The sequence below is a fragment of the Danio aesculapii genome, chromosome 8 (genome assembly GCF_903798145.1).
Source record: "Danio aesculapii chromosome 8, fDanAes4.1, whole genome shotgun sequence".
Lineage (NCBI taxonomy): Eukaryota > Metazoa > Chordata > Actinopteri > Cypriniformes > Danionidae > Danio > Danio aesculapii.
Window position 1 is genome coordinate 34,383,381 of NC_079442.1, and position 19,022 is coordinate 34,402,402.

The window sequence follows — 19,022 nt, forward strand, 5'->3', positions numbered from 1 at the left end:
TGCCATTGATTTTAAATTTAGTAACAACCAAAGAAATCTACATATGCAAAGTAAAGTAACTTAATTAGATTACAAATAAAGTTATGTGTAATAAAATAAAATGAAACTGGGAAAAAGTATTGAACACATGATTGGTGTGGAAAGGCCAGACAGCAGCTGAAATCTCTCAGTAGTTCTTTAGCAACTCTCTTTTCCCTTAGTCATTGTAAATTAATATTTACTTCTTCAGTTCAACATCTACATTAACAGGATGTTGAAGATGAAACCAGGGTAGACATTTCAGCAAGACAATGATCCTAAACACAGCCAAGGAAACTTTCGAATGGTTTCAAAGAAAGAAAATAAAGCTGCTCGAATTGTCCTGCCAATCACCTGACTTGAATCCAATAAAGAATGCAAAAAAAAGATCAGATCTGATAGACAAGACCCACAGAACCATCAAGATTTTTACACACTGTTGAAGTCAATTCATATGGCTTTATTCTCCATATGAGGGGTGTCTTTTTCAAATCGTAATCGTAGTCGTAATTTTTGAGATTTTGTTTTTTTTTGTTTTATTTTTATGTTTATATTGTTTGGGTTTTTTACCAAAATCTGGTTTAATTCCATGTCAACAGCCCCTGTTCTAAATACTGGTAAAAATGAAAGCAGTTGCTGCTAGCTTAACTAATATTCTTTTATCTTCCATCACAATTTATGTTCTTTATAACAAATACACAAATTATCATATGTATTTTTATTTAATAATAAAAACTAATTCTGTTTTAGACTTGCCTTGTACCGTGTTTGAGGCTAGAATCTAAAGCTAAATCACAAAACGTTGGAAAATGTTAACTCTGTTATTGTCAACTATGAAGAATAGAATCAAATGTTTCCTGTTACATTTAAGCATTTTGCATTATTTTATATTAATAATGGATTCAGTTTACTGTAAATTATACATTTGTTGTACAGGTATATAATTCAAGTTTAAGAAAAACTAATGAAAAATGCTTGAAATGTATACACAATTCTGAAATGATATGGATGTAGTATCCGTGACGTCACCCATAGGTTTCTGAAGAGCACAAATGAAGCTACAAGTAGGCGTGGCCAACCCTTGCCATTTTGTTTGCGCGTCCTCACACCAACCGGAGGTTACCAAAAAAGCGCAAGAGACAGAGCTTGAGCAAAGCTACAGATGCCTGCTAGCATATTGCTTAGTCTGGCTTTTCTTTGGGAGAAACGCTTAATACTTAATTACCTGCGACTAGTTTATGTTTTGACCACATTTGTTTAGTTGTATACTACATCTATAAAGTGTTTAGGCTTTTAAAAATGGTTGTAATACATTGAGCCACTAAGCATTGTTCTTATGACGTTTTTTGCAGGAGGAAAATGCGAATTACATCCAAATACTTCAAATATAGTCTGTGTTAGTAAATGTGAGGCTATTTATAAAATCCAGGCATAACGCTGTATGACAACGTTTCAGATGACTATAGAGTGCTTTCAAGGTCTAAAGAAAATTATAAATGATAAATTATCCTAAATAAAACAAATACATTTATAGAGATGGTATATTATTTCACTCACCTTGGAAATGGAGGCCACTTGAATGGTTTGTGAGCACAAATAAGTGCTCACAGCATGCCATATCATCTGACAATTGTAGGAAATAATTCCAAAAGGCAACTGACTGTGTAAAGCCACATAAAACAAAAACAAAACAAAAATACGATGTATATGCCGAGTTCAGTGGCTAAACAGCCAGAATCAGCTGAGGTAACGTGACCGCCACCAGCGAGACCTAGCTGTCACTCAAGTGGCCACGCCCTTAATTATGTAGACTTAATAAAACTTAATAAAAACGAAACGGATTAGTTATAAAAAAAATGCACCCCCCCCCCCCCCTCACGAAGGGTAATATTAGCTATATACAGCAAAGTTGTTTTTGTACCAGGCTGTAGACACCTTTTTTTCTGCTGCAAAGTTGTCCATTTTAACATTGGGGTCAAGAGAAATCTGCTCTATGGAGCCAGGACTAGCGGAATTTCGATGAATTGCAGTTTCAGTTACTTCTGCATTAGCTTCATGAGGTAGAGCAGGATGTTGCCGCTTGGTCATATACAATTTAGGAATTGCATAGTTACTAATATTTACTAATAGCTTTGACTTAGCTACTAAATGGTAACAAATAAAGGATTTCCTGCCAATGCATTAATAAATTAACAAAAATTATTAACTGTTTATATTGGAAGCCATTAGAATTTGCGTTTAATTTAGTAATTGTACATAAGCTATAATCAGCTACTATAGATTGTATAGTGCAGTGTGGATGAAGACCTTTCCTGAAACCAAGTGGAAACGGTTTTGTGTTTTTAAAATGCCATCTTTGCACAAAAAAATCCCTCTAGCCTAAGCGTAGCCTGTTAGCCCACGTCTTCTTTTAAAAGCGGTTTCTTCAGCAGGCTGTTATCTGTGAGGGCTCCTTTCATTCGCTCTTATCCTGAGGGCACGGATGCACGCAGGCTCAGCGAGGTGCAGTGTCTGGGAGCGTCCAGCTGTACAAGCACTGGCGTCTGCAGCTGCAGTCCTCTGTAAACAGCGCAGGGGGCTTCGATGGCCTGCCGGGAGGATGTGTGGTCTGGTAAAGAGCTTTCAGACAAATTGCCGGGGCCGGTTAGTGCGTGGCAGACGCAGCAGCAGGGGAGAACTATGGGAATGAAAGGAGCGCATGTTGGGATGTGGTTGAGATGCGTATGAGTGTTATGGGAAGGAGAGTAATAAAGTGTGGATTGTCTTAAAAAGCAGTGACTCACAGAGTTTACAGGACTGTTCTGAGGGTTTTCAACATTTAGCCCGTTTCTCATATTAAACGCAGATTATTTATACAGGAGGAGATTTTGATTCTCAGCCTGATTTTAAAAATTCATGCTCAAATTTGCTAAATAAGTCAAGACATCACTATTGCTCTTGCTCATACTTGGGGCTGATGATTTAAACAAATACAGTAACTGATTGTGAAACGATGTAGGTGTTGTTTGATTCTTTGTAAAAGATGCTGTGTATTGGAGTGTTTTTCTTTCTGTTCAGAGTTTTTAGTTAGAAATATTTCAGTCCTTTGATAAGGTTTATGATTGTGTTTTACTCCCTGACCCAATGATAGCAGTTTTTGTTGGTCAGATTTTTTTGGAGACTCTCAACCGAAATGTTCAGCATGGCTTGATCATAGCTAGCTCTTGAAGAAAAAATCTTAGGCTTTTTTTTATGACTGGTTTCTTAGACTCTATGTTACATTAGGAAAGAATTAGATGGCAATCCTCTGCAGACTCTGCAAAATTTGATCAAATGTGGGATCCAGTCTTTTTTCTAACACAACATAAAATTAATAGTGTTGTTTCATTTCTAAAGATTTGTAAGATTTTGCTCTCTCTCTTTGTGAAGTTTCACAAACTAATTTCGAGAGGAGCACGTGATATGATTGATCATGGTTGGTCTTCCAAACTCAAAGTAACCTGCCTAAAACTACTCCCTTATTTTTTCGTTTTTCGAAGAAACCCCCATCCACCCCATCTTTCCCACTTTTCCTTTTTTTACCAGGGGGAGCTCTCGAGAGCTACCTGATCTCATACCCCCTTACAGTACACTCTCAGAAATAAAGGTACGCCAGCTGTCACTGGGGTAGTACCTTTTCAGAAGGTACATGTTTGTACTGAAAGGGTACATATTTGTGCCTCAAATGTATATATTAGTACCTAAACATTTTAAGAGGAACACTTTTGTACTTTTAAGGTATTAATATGTACCCTTGAGGTATTAGTATGGATCTTTTAGGTACAAATTTGTACCTTTTGAAAAGGTACCACCCCAGAGACAGCTCGCGTACCTTTATTTCTGACAGTGTACATGCTCAATTATCTCCGAGCTCAGGGTTCTCTTCCAGGACAGCATGCCAAACTAGCTTATATTATCAAGCAACATCTAAGTGTTACCTAACCGGTCAGCATTTGTACCTTTAAAGAACAACAAAAAACATACAGTACAACACTTCAGAGTCATACTGCTAGCGATCGAGCATTGATGTAAATTTGGCACGCTGAACTGTACACATTCTGTACTGTACAGGAGACACGGTACGGAGGATTGCTTGACAATGGTCTACAGTCAATCAGGATGCAGAACACAATGCACTGTAAAAGAAAAAAAAGCATGTTTCAAATTGCACAGAAACATCCGTGAAACTATGAGGTACAAAACTGTACGTTTTGAAAAGGTAGCACCTCAATGACCAGTTTGTACCTTTATTTCCGAGAGTATGTTATGCTCAGCATGGATGTATTTTTTATCATTTTAAAATGCAGTAAAAAAAATTATACATTGAAATAATATTACAATTTTAAATAACGTCAATATCTTTTAAAATGTAATTTGTTCCTTTGATAAAACAGTTAATTTGTATTATTTTTACTTTATCTTTAATGTCACATGATCCTTCAGAAATAACCTTAATATGATGATCTTCCGCTCTAGATAAGTTTCACATTATTATTAATATGGAAAACAGCTGCTCCATAGAACTGTTTGTAGCATGTGTTTACAATTTAAAGGAGCTCTATGTAGATTTAAAAACAATAAATGGGAAATTGTATATAGCTATTTAATTCATTCTTGCTCAACAAAAGTATTCATTAAAACAAAACCTTACTAAGTGCAGCTTTTAAAGGGTGTGTACTTTTCTGCTTTAAATCAAACTTTGTAATGTTATGATTCATTTCAGAGGTGTTTGGTTTTGTTCGTGTCTTAGAACTCTTTCATGAAAGATGTTTTAAATCTTTGGGGAAAAAATGCATGAGGAAAAATACTTCCAGAAACTAGAAGACTGGAAAAATGAGTCATAGTGGCTCTCCTTTATAATTTGCCATAAAAACATCAATACACTGATAGTTTTCTCCTTTTTTTGCTCATGGACTGTAGTAGATGACAGGAAACCTAGAGATGAACTGGCAAACCCCAAAGCTCAGTGTCAGGCATGTGTTAAGGTGTTGAGGAGGATTTCCAGGACCTTTTCTGTGTGGTTGCTAGGAGTTCAGGATAAAACTCGGCTCACTTACGTCTGAGATTTGATCCCTAGACATAGCTTGAGTCATTCATATAATGGTCTTTTATTCTTATATTCTGTGCTTTTTTATTCTATATTCTTTCATTCTTATATTATTTTCTATTCTGCTTTAGACCCTTGTTTTGTGTAATTATGGTTAGGACAAGCTAGAACACATACTAATATTGCTGTTTTGTCAATTTTAATTGCTTCTATGGTCTGAATGTTCAGCTTAGGTTTAGGTCATTCTCTAGAATTGTCACATTAATATTAGTGTGGTAGTTAAAGCCACTTTATATACTTAAATGTAAATTAATAATTTGGTACAATGGACGTATTGTGTACATACATATTTTTACATTGTACTTATATTTTTAAAAATTGCTTGTAAATGCATCTGTAATTAATGCTTGTAATTATTACATTTATAATTACACTGTTGAGTCTCATCTCTTACACCTTAAACAACACTTAAACCCACCCATACCACCAAACCTGTGCCTAATCTTACCTTTTTCCCCACTTCAGTAGCACCATATGTGTTTTACAAAACAATATGAACATGAAAAGTACATTGTACTAATTGTTTTATGTAGGTACCACCTAGTACCTTATAGGCCACTAAATATAAAGTGGAACCTATAAAGGATATGTCAGAAATCATTCTAGAACCTCAAAAAAAATCACCCCAAAATGAAAACTTACTCACATTTACTCACCATCAAATGGTTCCTAACACAAAATAACATTATTTTGAAGAAAACTGTAACCATTGACTTCTATATTAGAAAAAATAAAACAGTGGAAGTCAATGGTTACAGGTTTTCAACATTTTTCAAAATATCATCTTTTGTGTTCATTCATTTTCTTTGGCCTTAATCCCTTATTTATCAGGGGTCGCCACAGCAGAATGAGCCACCAACTATTCCAGCATGTGTTTTACACATGCGGATGCCATTCCAGCCGCAACCCAGTACTAGGAAACACCCATACACATTCACATTTACAAATGCACTCATACACTACAGCCAGTTTAGTTAATCCAATTCACCTATACCACATGTCTTTGGATTGTGGGGGAAATCGGAGCTCCTGTAGAAAACCCACGTAAATACAGGGAGAACATCCAAACTCTACACAGAAATACCAACTGGCCTAGTCAGGACTTGAACCAGCGACCTTCTTGCTGTGAGGCAACAGTGTTAACCAATGAGCTACCATTCCGTCATCTTTTGTGTTCAACAAAAATAAAGAAACTCAAACAAGATTTTGACAAGTGAAATTTAAAAGTAAATGATAACAGAACTTAAAATTTTGGGCGAAGTATCCCTTTAAGATGTGTTTTAATTGGTTCAAACGCTCTAATGATCAAACACACACTCATTTTTTTAAAATGCAAGTTCAAGATAAACAAAACATAAATCAGATTTAAAATATTGAAACAAGTCACAAAACATAAGGTATCATTTAGGTCTGTATTACAAACTGTGTGTGTGCAGATCAAATACAAGAACCCCCCCAAAAATGATCTGAAGAACTTATATTTGTAACATCAAGAACATTTCAATCACTGAAGTACCATATAGAGGGAATAATAGATTCTGAAAAGAAGAGGATTCTTTGATGTGTTCTAAAGAACCTTTATGCATATTAAAGATTTCAAGGCTCTTCTCTCCTCAGAAGACTGTTTTCACTCTCAGAGAAAGCGAGCAACAGGAGAGAGAGGTGTTTGCATCTCATTTGAGCTCCTGATGGTTCGAGGCGTGAGGCCGAGGCTCCAAGCAAAGCAGGAGGGATGGAGTGAGATTGTTGTAAATGAGAGGCTGCAGGTGAGGCTGTGGTGGACTGTGGCAGTGTTCAGACTGAAGGGGGACATGAAAGAACCTTTTGGAGAGGCACATGCTCTGGTTTGAGGGTGCCGAGGGATATTTTAAGACAGAGTGGAGACAGAGAGGGATCATAAAGGTGGAGAGGTGAAACTGGAATGAGGAGCAGAGAAGCGTTTTGACAGAGCTTTAAGATGAGAGATACAGAAAGAAGAAAACGAAACGCTGCTTTTTTGCTTGGCTGATGATACAGTAATTCAGTCAGATTTCCTTCACAGGTCATTGTTTTTATATATACATGGTATAATTGTTTAAAGGGGCCCCATTATGCCCCTTTAAGAAGATGTGAAATAAGTCTCTGATAAACATAGAATGTGTATGTGAAGTTTTAGCTCAAAATACCTCACAAATAATGTTTTAGAACTCTTTGCAGCTGCCCCTTTTAGGCTTTGATCTTAATTGTGCCATTTTGGTGACTGTCGTTTTAAATTCAAATGAGATTGTGCTCTTTTCAAAAGAGGGCGGAGCTACAACTTCCTATGTGTCAGCATAGTGGCAGATTCAAAAACAAGACTAACATCCTACGCTAATGAGGGAGAGATCATCATTAATGGGCAGGACTTTCCCCCCCTCTGATGAGATGTACAAAGTCAATCTAAGTGTTTCTGCAGACTGTGTATATAATTGTGTTTATAAAAAATAAAATTAATACATTTTTACCGTTAGAAGCTGGTTAAATTCACAGACTGACTGTTGCCACACAACTTCGTTTAAACCACTAATAAAAAAGATTTTTGCATAAGAGGTCCTCTTTAAAGAGGTAGTTCAGTCAATAATAATATATATACAATCCAGAATATTTTTGAATGGTTTACTCAGTCTTCCGTGTTTTTCATATAATGGAAATCCAACTAACACTGCCAAAAATCTCTTAATTGAGGTTTTTATTTTATTTTCCACTTCAAATACACAAAGATCAAGATAAAGACGAATGTACTTGAGAAGAAACACTGTGTAAATATCAAGACTTGTTTAAAAGGAATTAATCTTTGTTATGGGTGCATTTTTTACTAGGCAGGCAGATAATTTTTTACTTGTTTTAATTATTATAGGAAAAATCTGCTGGTGTAAATCCATGTTCAAGACACAGTTAGTCTATGAAAACAAGATATTATTTTATTGTTTTTTAATGCTTAAAATGAATGAATGAACTAGGATATTTAGAAATATTATTACTATTGGCAGGCCAGCGCAGTGGGTAGCGCTGTCACCTCACAGCAAGGAGGCCACTGGTTAGAGCCTTGGCTGGGTCAGTTGGCATTTCTGTGCGGAGTTTGCATGTTCTCCCCATGTTCGTGTGGGTTTCGGGTGTTCCGGTTTCCCCCACAAGTCCAAAGACATGCACTATAGATAAATTAGGTAAGCTAAATTGGCAGTAGTGTATGAGTGTGAATGAGTGTGTATGGGTGTTTCCCAGTGATGGGTTGTAGCTGGAAGGGCATCTACTGCGTAAAACATATGCTGGATAAGTTGCCGGTTCATTCTGCTGTGGCGACCCCAGATTAATAAAGGGACTAAGCCGAAAAGAAAATGAATGAATGAATTACTATTGACATTCATGTAACTAGTCCTTAGTCTAATTAATGATTTAATCTGATCACAATCTGTTTTAAAATTTATCAAAAATTGCAAGAAATACTACAAAAATACCATGTTATGGCCCGTTTCCACTAAGTGGTACAGTAAGGTACGGGTCGGTACACGTCACCTTTATCAGGCTTGCGTTTCCACTGCCAAAAGGGTACCACTGGTGTGGTGTACGACAGAATCACAGAAATTTCAGCTGATGTCATTCTCGCTTGAGGAAATGTCAAGGTAAAGCTGTACGGGTTGTTGACATAACATATGAGAAGCACTTCTCACAAAACAGATGCTTTATACACATAAATACTTGTGTATAAATAATCATTACGAACCTTTCTATGAACATGATTTCATTATAACTGCAGGTCTGTGATAGGGCGAAAAAGCCTACTGTAACGTCTGCAATTATATTAAATAAATAAATAAATGCAACATATTTGAACACATACAGCCCCTTATAGTCTCCGATATGTTACCAATTACAGAAAAAAATACACGCAGCATACATTTAGTCCTTTTTTGTGTTCAAAAACAACATGCAACATAGCCCACAGTCAGTGCAAACCTCTCACCTGTATCATTAATCTTCACCAGCACATGTAACCTCTTCTTAGAGAGTAATTCCTTCATTTCCAAGTTCATAATAGTCCAAAAGGTGATGATAATTGTTAAACATGGCAGTTTGTTCATGTTTTAGGTTGCTGACAGAATCATTTGCGCCTTTGTTTTTTGTGTGTCACTCTCGTTTTTGTCCATTTCGGAAAGGATCGGATGTCAAAAGCACTTCAATAATCATGCGCACGTTATTATCATCAGCTCAAGGAGTGTATTATTTCAAAAATAGACGCACGGCAAGCACAAGCAAGAAAGCGAAACCGATCACGCTTTAGACGCTCTTGTACACAACTACGAGGAACAGTAGATTCTGCTCTATTTTTTGTCTTTGTGGCGGTTCATCAAGACGATGACAAGGTTTGTTTGAGGTCGAGTTGATCATGGCTCGTTATTATATGTATATATAATTACGGTGTAATGTCTTGGCTGTGTTTTTAAAAATGGCGCTGCCTTTGTTTTCATTCTCCTGCTTGTGTATGCGCTGATGACGTATCTCTGTAAACTAATAGCATTCAGCTGCACCTCTTGCTCCACCTTTTTGTACGCTTTTGTCGTGCTATGTACCCTTCCGAAACAATACCCAAAAAGTGGTACTGTATGGTATCTTTTGATAGTGGAAAAGGCTATAAAAGCGTACCAAACCAAACCACTCAGTGGAAACGGGCCATAAGATGAATTCAACAAAAAAGCATGTAAAAATATTTTTAAATATAATTTTGCATTAAAAAGAGAAAGTCTTACTGTCCCTTTTGTGAGTTCTTCACCTGTCAAGCATTTCGGAGGGGCTGCTGTGTGTCAGACATTGACGATCAGCCTGACATTAGCCTAATGAGGCCTTGTCAGAAAATTGCCTGACTTATGTTTATGTCTCGTCACTGTGTCTGCTGAATCTGAACACTTTGAACAGTTTCAGCGCTGTCAATCAGAAGGTCACTCTAGGCTGCTATCTACCCTATGGCATCACATACAATCCAACTACAGAGTTAAACTAGTGGAGATGTGACAGATGTGTCCCTCAATGCTATTGGAAACAGCTGTTTGTCCTTCCTCCTGCCCCTGAGCTTTACAGACTCTCATTAATTCTCTTCCAAAGCCAACAAACCACACTCAAGCAGTCCTTACATGGGCCACAAAGCCCAGATCAGCATGTGCGACTTCACCAGGATCAGTGTGGGTGTCGATCTGTCCAGGGCACGCTAGATCTCCTAGGCATTTATTGGAGCTCCAAGACAACTGTGAGAGATACAGAGCTCAAGAGAGCAGAGCACGACTCACCTGTGTCAAGGATGCATGGAAGTACAGCTGTGGCTTGTACTTACAAAGTATGTCAGTGCTAGGAAATCTAAGGAGGAAGAAGCGAGTGAGGAAAGGAGAGAGAGAATGAGAAAGAGAGTGAGAGAGAGTGGGCGTAAACGAGAACTGAACTGACTCACCCTCTGTGACTCTCTGTTCTCTCTGAAAGTCTTTAAGTGCTGATAGCTGTCACTTCGGCACAGACAAATCACTTCAGGACAGTTTAGAGAACGAAGCTCGGCATTGCAGTTGGAGGAGAGAAAGGTGCATTCAGTAACTGGGATAATAGTATTTTTGTGCAAATTTGGAGATATTGCATATATAGCAAAATGCTGGATGGAAAAATGGAGACGTGTAAGATTTACAAGATGTATATAAAAGCAGTTCTGCATACCACTTGAAGAAAAAGCATATTTATGTTAACAAACTAAGAGCCAATTGCATGTTAATTTTAATTTAGTACTGATTGGAATTTTAATAAACAGATGCTTTCATATACTGTCTTAAAGCGATCCCAGACTGAAAACCATGCTTTTCTTACTTAGTTTGTTTTGTCTTAAGAAATTATATGCCAACCACGTCTTGCACCTTTATTTCACTCTGTGTATGATAGGGCCCAATTTGTCAAAATTAAGTGAGTTTTTCCTGGAAACAAGCAAAATAATCTGCCAATAAGGTAAACAGAATAATCTTGTTTTTAGTTTTAACATAAGATTTTTTTGCTTACCCTATTGGCTGATTATTTTGGTTGTTGTAAGGAAAAACTCGCTTCATTTTGACAAATTGGGCCCTATCATACACCCCAAGCAATAAGGCGCAAGATGTTTATGCCGTGATTAGTTGCCATTTTCAGACCAGCGCAAACCTAATTTTCACGTTTTGCACCACGTTGTTTGAAAAACACATCCGTTTGCTCCACTTTGTTGACTCATTGGTGTGCCAACCTAAAAAGGAGGTGTGTTAAGGTGCATTGTTGATGCATTGCTATTTTGAGGAACTGAAATAGACTGTGCAATCGACCAACTAAAAACTAGTCTAAAGTCCAGCACGGAGTGCGTTAGTTATGCGCCTATGCAGGTCCAAATGCTTAGACATTGCTCAATACACACAGGATGTCCCACAAAACACAAATATCTTTACAAACGGAAAAAATAAAGGATTAAAATGTTACAAAAATTACTATTTTCTACATAAATATAAAAACCACTAACTCCATGCTTTCTTCATCTGGGGGGGGGGGATTTTTTCAATTCATTCATGACAATTTTCTGGAAATTAGATCTCAATTTAGAAATAATTTTGAAATAAATCTTTGCGCTTAACAAACAAAATCATAAATGTAGGCTAATGGATGTCTTCAGTGGAGTGCATACAACACTTTTTTCCTTATCCATGAATGTAAAGGAGTAAAGTAAAGAGTAAAAGTAAAGTAAAGAGAAAGTAAAGAGAAAATAAAGGGGCTGAATGGAGGAGGCTCGTTCTTTATCCTTGAGCTGCAGATGGTCTGTTTAACTGTTTTCTCGCTTGTAAAGCATTCAGTTTCTGCACTTACAATGTCCGTTGTGTAAATAGCAAATGTGCCATGGTGCAACGCAAATGACTCTTAAAGGCAATGGGAGATGAGACTCTGATTGTTTAATGCACGATATGCTCAAAACACACACCCATAATTCATTAAACGAATAAGCACAACCCTGTTAGACCATGTGCCGGTGAGCAAACCAGATTTTTCATGCTTAAAATAGCAAAAGTGGACTCAGACATGCTCGTTAAATCATTAAAAGTGTGAACTTTCAAATATTTGGACTAGAATCAGGACAGAAAATCTAAGTAAACATTTTTTACTGTGCAAAATGAAAATGAAAGCAATTCTTTGGAGAACCGTTAATGAAAGGGTTCTTTGGAAAACCCCAAATGATTTTTCTATTGCATCACTGAAAAATCTCCACTTTGAAATCTTTTGTACAAAACAAAATACTGGCTTCACAAAAATGAAGCAGTTTAAAAGATTGCATACCCATCAATCATGATACACAGTACATTCCATTTTGAAGGGTTCATCCGTGTGCCCTAATCTCTTTGAGGGGTTTGCCCAGTGTAGTAACAGCTTTGAGGGGATTAGGGCATAGAGATAAACCCTTCCAAATGAAATGCGCTAGTCAACCTCAAACAAATTCCCTGTGCATAGGATCATAGGGGCCTGAAGTGTCCATTCAGTTGACCCTTACAAATCCTTTCCTTCGAGGGCCTTTCGAAGTGTCCAGTTTTAAGCTTCTGTTTGGAAAAATGCTTTAATATGGCGGCCATGATTGTTTTTCCATGGTGTCCTTTGGAAGGAGAAATATCCATTTGGAACCCATCGACACTATGTTATTACTTGATATTTTCCTGGATCTTATGACAGATGTTGATGTTCGTGATTGATTATGAGTCCCGACAGTAAATCTGCCCACTGTTTATCTGAAAAATCCTTCAGGTCCTGCACACTCTTTGCTTTTCTAGCATATTCTGCATATTTGAACACTTTCCAACAGCAGCTGTGTGATTTTGAGATCTAGCATTTAACCCTGAGGGCAGTTGATGGACTTGTGCACAACTACTATAAAAGATAAAACACTCACCAACAGCACATTTAGTGCCGGGGGTGTACTTTTTTAACATCATGATGTGCATTTTTTTTTTTTAAATCACACTTTTTATTTAGGCTTGCTTTTTAGAAATATTTATGTTTCACAGAAGACCAAGATGCACAATTTACTTCAGTCATTCAATTTAAAAAGAATCTTTTTGTCGAAATGAATATGCTTTAAGGTGTTTTTCTTGTTATTTAAGTAAAGTTTATTGCTTTATTGTAGTGTTCTCTGTGTTAGTGGTGGTGTTTTGTTTTTGTGTGTGTGCTTGAGTCTTGGCACTTTTAGATGAATTCAGATTCATCATGTGGCTTTCTGTTGTGACACTTGTATTATTATTGGAGAAACCCAAGTATGTTTCTTGCCGTTGCATCTGTGTATTGCTGCCTTCATGAATAGAACCACAGTGGGAGGAAAAGGTCAGTGAGTGGAAGCGCTTGCAGTCAACCAAGGCTTCCTGTGACAGCTCTGGACAATTTTCTCTGCTTTATTTGCCTTGAATTGACTGCCCAACTTCCCAGCATACAGATCTATTCAAGGCTGCATTTTCAAAATGGTTGTGATAAATGAAATCTATTTGGTGTTGTAAATGTCCTCCAGCAGAGTGCAATATCATGAAAACTGTACAATTTTGAGGATATCGCATAAAATATTACATATCCCTTATGTTTTTGTAGTATTCCTGGATCTGCAGTGTGTGCTTTTGACATGGAGCAGCTGGCTGGAGTGTTTGATGGAAGATTTAAAGAGCAGAAGTCGCCTGAATCGATATGGACACCTGTTCCAGATGAGGCTCTGCCCAAACCGAGGTATAAAATGAAATGACATTTACAACTTCAGAGAGTGTTTTATGTCCTTAAATGCCAACCTGCAGAGAGAACGTTTATAATAATGCTCTTTGTTTGTGTATTTTTCAGGCCGGGTGGTTGTGCAGTACAAGGCTCCAAATTCAACTCCTCCAACTCTTTCCCTGATGACATGCTAACTTTTGTCAAAACTCATCCACTGATGGATGAAGCCGTCCCATCGCTTGGCCAGAGACCATGGATTGTTAGGACCATGGTCAGGTAAAGTCAAAATGGGTTTTTACTTGTAAATTCAGGACCTGACATGCCTTTAGAACATGATTTATTTCGGGTCCAATGAAAAATGAATGCAAACTTTTTTGTGTGAAATGTTCATATGGACGTTTTCATGAATACGTGATGATTCATCAAAAACTTGTGTACTAAAATTTGTTCGAAATGTACAAAATAATTCAAGAACAATTTATACCACACATTAAAGCATGTACAAAGAACCCTAAATACAATTAGATTAGTTATTTACAGGATGGCTGAAAGGTAACTAGACATTAAAGTTGTTAATACAGTATAATCAGAGGTCCTATTATTATTAATATTTCACATGGGATTATTATTTTTCACTTTATGGTTGGAGGCATGGCACACTTAGCAATGCTTGATCTTATTGCAATAATTAGTGAACGAGACCCTATATCCCTACAATAATAGAGCACAAGTAGCGTCCCAAATAACACACTATGCGCTTTTACATCTGAAATGTAACACTTTTATGTTTTAACATTTTTGTACCTGCACCTTTTGAACTTTTGTATTTTGTACCTGAAAATTGTATCTGGTGTGAGTACATGTTGTAAGTACATTTTGGCAAGTACGATGCAATCCTGTATTAACATCTATGTTGGTCCTGGAACATCATTTTTGTTCGAAAATGTAATCCCATTCCCTACCCTTAAACCCAACCATAACTGTAATTTATTCCCAAAATCTGAAGGGATTAATAGTTGGATAAAAATCTTGTAGAAGTGAATAACCATAAACCTAAACTTAACATAAACAGTAAATGTATACCTTAATTCTGATTGGCTGATTGGAATGTTGTTCCAGGATCAACATAGATGTTAATATAATTAACTTGGTGAAATCAGTTTGGCGTGTCGTGAGTACAACCAATTTCACCATCGGGAGGAGGCATAATAACTTGTATTGTAGAATTTTGCTTGCACAATGCAAAACAATTGAAGTAATCCAACCTTAGCACCTTGAAGTAATCCAACCTTAGCAACCTTACCTCTTCTGCTATATAGGGAATTAAAAAAAATAATAATTTTTTTTTTCTGTGTGAATACACCTCTTACACAATGGTGTAAAATAGTGCATATACACTACCTGACGAAAGTCTTGTCGTCAATTCCAGTGGTAAGAGCAACAAATAATAACTTGACTTCTAGTTGATCATTTGGAAAAGTGGCAGAAGGTATATTTTTAGACGAATCATCTGTTGAACTGCATCCCAATCATCACAAGACTGCAGAAGACATATTGGAACCCGCATGGACTCAAGATTCTCACAGAAATCAGTCAAGTTTGGTGGTGGAAAAGTTTGGGGTTACATTCAGTATGGCATCATGCGAGAGATCTGCAGAGTAGATGGCAACATCAACAGCCTGAAGTATCAAGACATTTGTGATGCCCATTACATTACAAGCCACAGGAGAGGGCAAATTCTTCTCATTCTCATACCTCAGCCTCTACATCAAAGTTCCTAAAACAAAAAAAGGTCAAGGTGCTCCAGGATTGGCCAACCCAGTCACCAGATATGAACATTATTGAGCATGTCTGGGGTAAGATGAAAGAGGAGGCATTGAAGATGAATCTAAAGAATCTAGATAAACTCTGGGACCACCTTTTCCACTCACCAACACTTTATATTCTATACTGTACATTATTTTATGAGCAGTCAGACTTTACTGTCCTAAATAAATAATTAAAAATCAAGGCATATTATCATATTTAATTTTTGTTAAAATACGCGTAATCTAGAGGCCATTGCCTTTTATATAAGTCACTAGTCTGATACTAAATGATCAACTAGTAGTCAAGTTATTATTTGTTTTTCCTAAAACTAGGATAAACAACAAAACTTTTGTCAGGTAGTGTATACACAATGGCAACGCGGTGGCGCATTAGGTAGTGCTGTCGCCTCACAGCAAGAAGGTCGCTGGTTCGAGCCTCGGCTGGGTCAGTTGGCGTTTCTGTGTGGGGTTTGCATGTTCTCCACGTGTTCGCGTGGGTTTCCTCCGGGTGCTTTGGTTTGCCCCACAGTCCAAAGACATGCGGTACAGGTGAATTGGGTTGGCTAAATTGTCCGTAGTGAATGAGTGTGTATGGATGTTTCCCAGAGATGGGTTGCAGCTGGAAGGTCATCTGCTGCGTAAAACATATGCTGGATAAGTTGGCGGTTCATTCCGCTGTGGCGACCCCAGATTAGTAAAGACTAAGCCGAAAAGAAAATGAATGAATGGATGAATGTGTACAAGATTTAGGACTTTCTTCCTCCATGAGGGGTTTTGACATCAGGATGGCTTTGCTTCCAGGTGCTTCCACATCTCCTGGAAATCCTGTAATTGGATAATGATTTCAGGGCTCCTGAAGTGTTCCCATGTTGTGTGCTTTATGCATCAGAAGTTTAGACAGTGGTCTGTGGGCATTTTATGTGCACGTGGCTAAGCTTCAGAATGGGCTTTTAGTGAGATTTTTCACATACCTAAAGTAAACAAAAAATATAATCAGCATTATTTAGCCGTTAAATACACTAAACTAAGCTTTTGTTCTCTAAGAGACATGCAAAACATTTGACCGGGACTTAACGTCTGCTAGCATTAGTATCTGTCCAATCTCTGTGTTCAGAGACTATATGGGGTTCCAGCAGCTGGGGTTTCTCAGCGTCCCACAGGGCACAACAAAATTATAGTGACAAGTTGTTTGTGTCATTTCAAACACTCTGGGAGATCATCTTATTTTAGAAAGCTGAATCATCCTAGCAGAGCAGTTTGGACTGTTTTCTCAAGATATGTCAGTTTGTCAATGCAAATTGCTTTTTTGCAATTTTCTGCATTTTGTTTTTGTTGGCAGCAGCTTTTAGTTCATAATTTAACGGCTCTCTTCCCCCTCTGTCTCATTTCGAGAACGAATTAAGTTGTCTGCTGTCTCTTTCAGATACCAGCTCAACAAGATGGTGGTGGACACAAACGCCGGGCCTTATGGGAACCAAACAGTCCTTTTCCTGGGATCCAGCCGAGGAACCATTCTCAAATTCCTGGTCACCCCTAACAGGGATAACACCGTGACCAACAACAACGTGTTCCTTGAGGAACTCGAAGGCTACAACCCTGACAGGTAAAGGTTAATGTTCAAGCGCCCTCTTTGGGGATCGTTTCATAGCGGAGAATCCCATCATGGTGTGCAAACAGATGGAGGACATTAGCTGGTCATTATCCCTTGCTGAAGGCGCTAGGAGTTTGTGAGAAACACTCATTTTCCATGGATATAGTGTTAATTGCGTTTTCTCCATCCAGGCACACTAAATGCTCTTTAGTCTGTTTTTCTTCACATTCGCTCTCTCTATCCTAATTATAAAGAAAACGAAGCTTTTTGCATGCTAAAGCGAAGGCATATGCTATAAATCAGGTGAACCTGTCTGCGGGGTGTTAATTTCTAAACATTTAGCTAAACAAAACAAGCACCCTTGATAAAACATGAATCAGCATGAATCGCTGAAACTTCGCATGTAATTTATCAGCTGGAGTGCATGTGTGTGTGTGTGTGTGTGTGAGCATGTCGCCTTTGACAGTGCTAGCTGTGTGTAGCACTGTGGGAAACCGGCTAATCAGAGGAGTGTAGATGAAGTAATCAGATCAGGCTCCGATCATGCTGGCCTTACATAACCTCTGCCATCTCTCATCAGACGGCAGAAAAGAGGTAAACCGTTTGACACGCGCAGGGTCAGGGAGAGCGCGGCCGAGAGAAAGCACTCAAAAATGCCTTTGTCATCATCCATATCGATCAAGACACTGTAGCGAAGCAAACAATGACACAATTAGGATGGAGGATGGGAGTTAATTGATGTCAGTCTCTTTTTTTAACCGCTTTTCCTTTATTCTTGCTGTCTTCTGTGTAAGTCGTCTGGCTTTTTTTCTTACTTGTTTTCTGTGATCTAACTATAGCAGCGGTTCATTTTCATCTCGTATGTCTTCTGGTTCGCTCTCCTACTCGCATGTGTCAGGAGAAAGTGTTTTTTCTTCTTAAATCAGTTTAAACTTGCCAGTTGCAGCTCTTTATCTCTCACTCTCTCTCTCTTTTCTGACGGTCTCTCTCTTTCATTACATGTTTTAGATGCTTAAAAAAGAGCTGTGCTATAATTCATTCATTTTTTTCAAGACTCGCAGCTTGTTTTTTAAAACGCTGCCAACTAAATGTGTTAAATAAGTGATAGATCTAAAAAATATGCTGATTAGAGAAGAAAATAAATATGACAAAAATATTCTTTACTATGGTAAAGCCCTTGCAGTCTATACATTTGAATTGAGAAATAATAATTATATACTGTAAGTGAAACGTGTTTTTATATCACAAGTGACATTAAACAGAGCAGGATAATTAAAATTTAATTGGAACAAATGCAGTTTTTACTATGTAATTTATTTTAAAAATTTTATTATTACTACCCCCTTTTTTTTTTTTTTTTTGTCAATTGCCTACAGAATAAACCACTGTTTTCCAATGGCTTGCCTAGTTGACCATATTAACATTGAACCTTTAAATTGCACTTTAAAGTGAATACTAGTATAATTTTATTACTAGTATTATCAAGACAAAAGATTAAAATTAGTTATTAGAAAATAGATATAAAAACTATTATATTTAAAAAATGTTTATAAAAAAGTTTTTAAAAAATCACTTACATTTTTTAACTGAAAATATGCCAAATTATCAGAAGTGTTTATAAAAAAAGCCATGACACAACAAAAAAACCTTTATTTTTTTGGAAAACAATGATCAAATATGGAGAAGAGCACAAAAAGATTGTAGCACAAAGACAGATTGCTAATAAAAATAGCAAAATGCAAAA

The 19,022-nt window shown here is 37.2% G+C and overlaps 1 protein-coding gene across 1 annotated transcript in view; it reads left to right on the forward strand.

The window, feature by feature from the left end:
* sema6bb (sema domain, transmembrane domain (TM), and cytoplasmic domain, (semaphorin) 6Bb) overlaps positions 1-19,022 on the forward strand; it is a 248,061-nt gene that overhangs the window by 179,866 nt on the left and 49,173 nt on the right. Inside the window, 3 exon segments of the mRNA XM_056463809.1 lie at positions 13,766-13,897; positions 14,006-14,155; positions 17,111-17,290. Of these exon segments, the coding sequence (XP_056319784.1) occupies positions 13,766-13,897; positions 14,006-14,155; positions 17,111-17,290 (462 nt within the window).